The 3,088-nt window shown below is 33.5% G+C and overlaps 1 protein-coding gene across 5 annotated transcripts in view; it reads left to right on the forward strand.

Moving 5' to 3' along the window:
- Nucleotides 1-3,088, forward strand: part of SOX5 (SRY (sex determining region Y)-box 5) — an 894,001-nt gene that overhangs the window by 792,181 nt on the left and 98,732 nt on the right. For all 5 annotated transcript variants that reach the window (XM_012641046.1, XM_012641047.1, XM_012641045.1 and 2 more), the window contains one exon: nt 885-1,031. In XM_012641046.1, the coding sequence (XP_012496500.1) occupies nt 885-1,031 (147 nt within the window). The remainder of the gene's footprint in view (nt 1-884; nt 1,032-3,088) is intronic.

Consider the following 3,088-nt stretch of genomic DNA (forward strand, 5'->3'; position numbering starts at 1 on the left):
TTCCTCATACACATACACAAAGTGCTGAATGAAGATGGAAGGAGTATTAATCTAAATATTTGATGTGGTGATTTGAGTCTAAAGCAACCTTGTTTTAGGATACTATATCATACGGCTATCATTATCAAAGTAAAACTTTTCTTTTAATTTATTAATAACTTAGAGAATTTTATTGGTTATTCCATAAGAATTATTAAGTGACGGCTTAGTGGAAGAGTGTGTGTTTTAGACAGTATTGCTTTAAACCCTAATGCTCCAGATAATTTGAGATTTGTCTGTGTTTACATGTCATGAAGTAAAGTGAACTTCGGGCAAGCATCCAGTTAGTTTTTATCATTGTAGGTAGACTGACCAGATAATGCTCTTTAAATACTTTCCTGCCATTCCCTATCGATGCCTTTTCTGTATTTCCACACAAGCAATACTCAGAAAAATTGTTACAGGTGCTCATTTCAACAAGTCAAAGAAAAAAGGTAGACAAGGCTTGAACCACTATGTATCGTAAGAAAATTACTATGTACGTGCAGCTGTATTTTGTGTAACACACTATGTAAATTTAAAGTAGAGCAAAAAGAACTCTTAACCAAATATGATATAATTACGCTCTGTAGACATTGGGAAAGATAAATATGGATGACTGTTATTTGCTTTGAGTCCCAGGACATACTAAAGCTGAGATCCTTTATATGTAGTATCTGTCATTTCTCCTATGAGAAGTAAGTCAAGAAAGTTGAGGGGACAGCTTCTTCCTTTAAATATTCCGGGGCACTAAACAAAAACACCCATAGGAAAAATACTGTATCTGAATATCAGTACTTTCTGAAAAGTGTGTTTATTTTATTATTCATAATACTTCTCTCTCTCTCTCTCTTTTTCTTCTGTAGCAGTTATATGCTGCCCAGCTAGCTGCAATGCAGGTATCTCCAGGAGGGAAGCTTCCAGGCATACCCCAAGGCAACCTTGGTGCTGCTGTATCTCCTACCAGCATTCACACAGACAAGAGCACAAACAGCCCACCACCCAAAAGCAAGGTACCCTTTTGAAGTAGTTAGCTGTCTTGTCACTTAGAGTTTTATTTTTTATTCAGTGGTACTTATTGAGTGTCTATTATACGCCAGCAACTAGGCTAATCTCTGGGTATACAAGGAGGTAAGAGTCTAGAAAGGGCAAGCAAGTAAGTATGAATGTAAATTTACCAGCATACATTTAGTCATTCATTTATTCATTTATTTGATAAATATGTATTGATAGCTATAATAGGACATGTGAGTGATAAAAAGATTTATCAGATGGGAATACTGTACCCAAGGAGCTTACAGTCTTATAAAGTAGTATTTATAAAAATAGCCAATTAGCCATACTCTATGGTAGAAAATAATAAATTTTATAAAGAGTTGTAACAGATAAAGTACATCAGAGGTTATATTAAGAAGAAGAGATTACCATCAGTGAGAGATCCAGGCAAGAGTTTGCCAAAGAAGGGGCAACTGAAATAAACCGTAAAATGTGAGTAGGATTAGGACATATTTAAAGTGCTTTTTAAATCTTAATAACTGTTACGATACAGTATAGATATAAATTTAGATAGATCACCCACCCAATGAAATTATCATGTAAAAAAATGAAGATAATGGTATTACAAGTAAGACTATTTAGAAATAGTTTTGTTTTTGGAGCTGAAGAAACATTTCCTAAGAAGATATGGAAAAGGATCAGGGGAGGAGATTTCAAATAATGTATGCTTCTTGATGTAAAAGGAGAGAGAATCAGAAAAAATGATCTGAAGTTTTTTTGTATTTGTTAAGATCTTAGTTAGATGATATCGTATAAATATAGTAAGTTTTCTATGAAAGAAATAAGAAGAGTTACCATAAAGTGGTATTCCCTGAGGTTAATCAGGGAAATAACCACAAATATTTTAACTGTATTAGAAAATGTTGAGTAGAAAACTAACACAGTTAATTTACCCCCAAAATAACTTTTTTTTTTTTGCTGATTTACCTAGAAAATTGCTTCTATTCTCCGTCTAATTAACGCTATGTTGAAATAGGCTAACAGGTGAAGAGTAGTCACAATGATTGAAAGAAATATGCAGAGAAAAGGATTAGGAAGTACTGAAAGAGAAAAATTCTAGAATTTTAAAAAATCCTTCTCCAGTACCCTGGTGTCTCCACCAGGAAGTCTTTCACTGTTACTGTATTACTCTGGAGAGTGAATCAGGAAGAAGACATCCATCAATCTGTTGGGAGAGAGCACTACAGCCTCCATTGTTCCGGAACTTCCTAGTCCTTTTCCATGTTATTAAGAGAAAAATACCTTTGGGAATGTAATTTAACCTGGACAAGGACCTTGGATCATGATTCACCAGCATATGTACAAATATATATTGAAAAATACTGCACACACTACAGTGGCATTAGGGAGTATACACAGGCCACTTTTAAGATCTATTTCAGCTGTTTAATGGACCTTGCATGTTCTGTGCTTAATATGTATCTAAGGCCTAGTCTGCTTTTCTTTAGAATCACAGCAGCATGTAAGTTTTTAAGACTTGGTAATAATAACATTCATTAAATAAAATTTAATTTTAAAGCAGTGATATTTTGGCTTCTCTGTGGACCAGCAGTCTTAATGTATTACATGTACAGGCTAACTTTGAGTAAAATAAATAGGTGTAGCCACATAGTCATTGTCACACAAGATACCTCGGTGAGTTATTATTCTTTGTTTTTTCCCTTGATTTATTGATGTGACTTCACATGCTATTTCATAATGATGCTTTACATTAGGATATTTCATTTATGATTTTAGGCTATGTAGTTCACTTTTAAAGACATATAGATTTTTTTCCTTACCCCTAGAATAACTTTTTATCATTAATATCTTCTCACCAAATCACTTACACAAATAATCATGAAGCTTTTGATGTCAATCATCCTCATGTATTTATGTCTTTTAGTTTGTGCACTCATTCATTTGTTCATTTAAATATTTATTCAGAAGTTGCTACAGTGATACTTTCTTAGGTAATCATGGTAAATGCTAAAGTGACTGAGGTTTGCTTTGCCAAGATTAGGAAACTGCTTTA

The sequence above is a fragment of the Propithecus coquereli genome, unplaced genomic scaffold (assembly GCF_000956105.1).
Source record: "Propithecus coquereli isolate 6110/MARCELLA unplaced genomic scaffold, Pcoq_1.0 Scaffold16, whole genome shotgun sequence".
Taxonomy (NCBI): domain Eukaryota; kingdom Metazoa; phylum Chordata; class Mammalia; order Primates; family Indriidae; genus Propithecus; species Propithecus coquereli.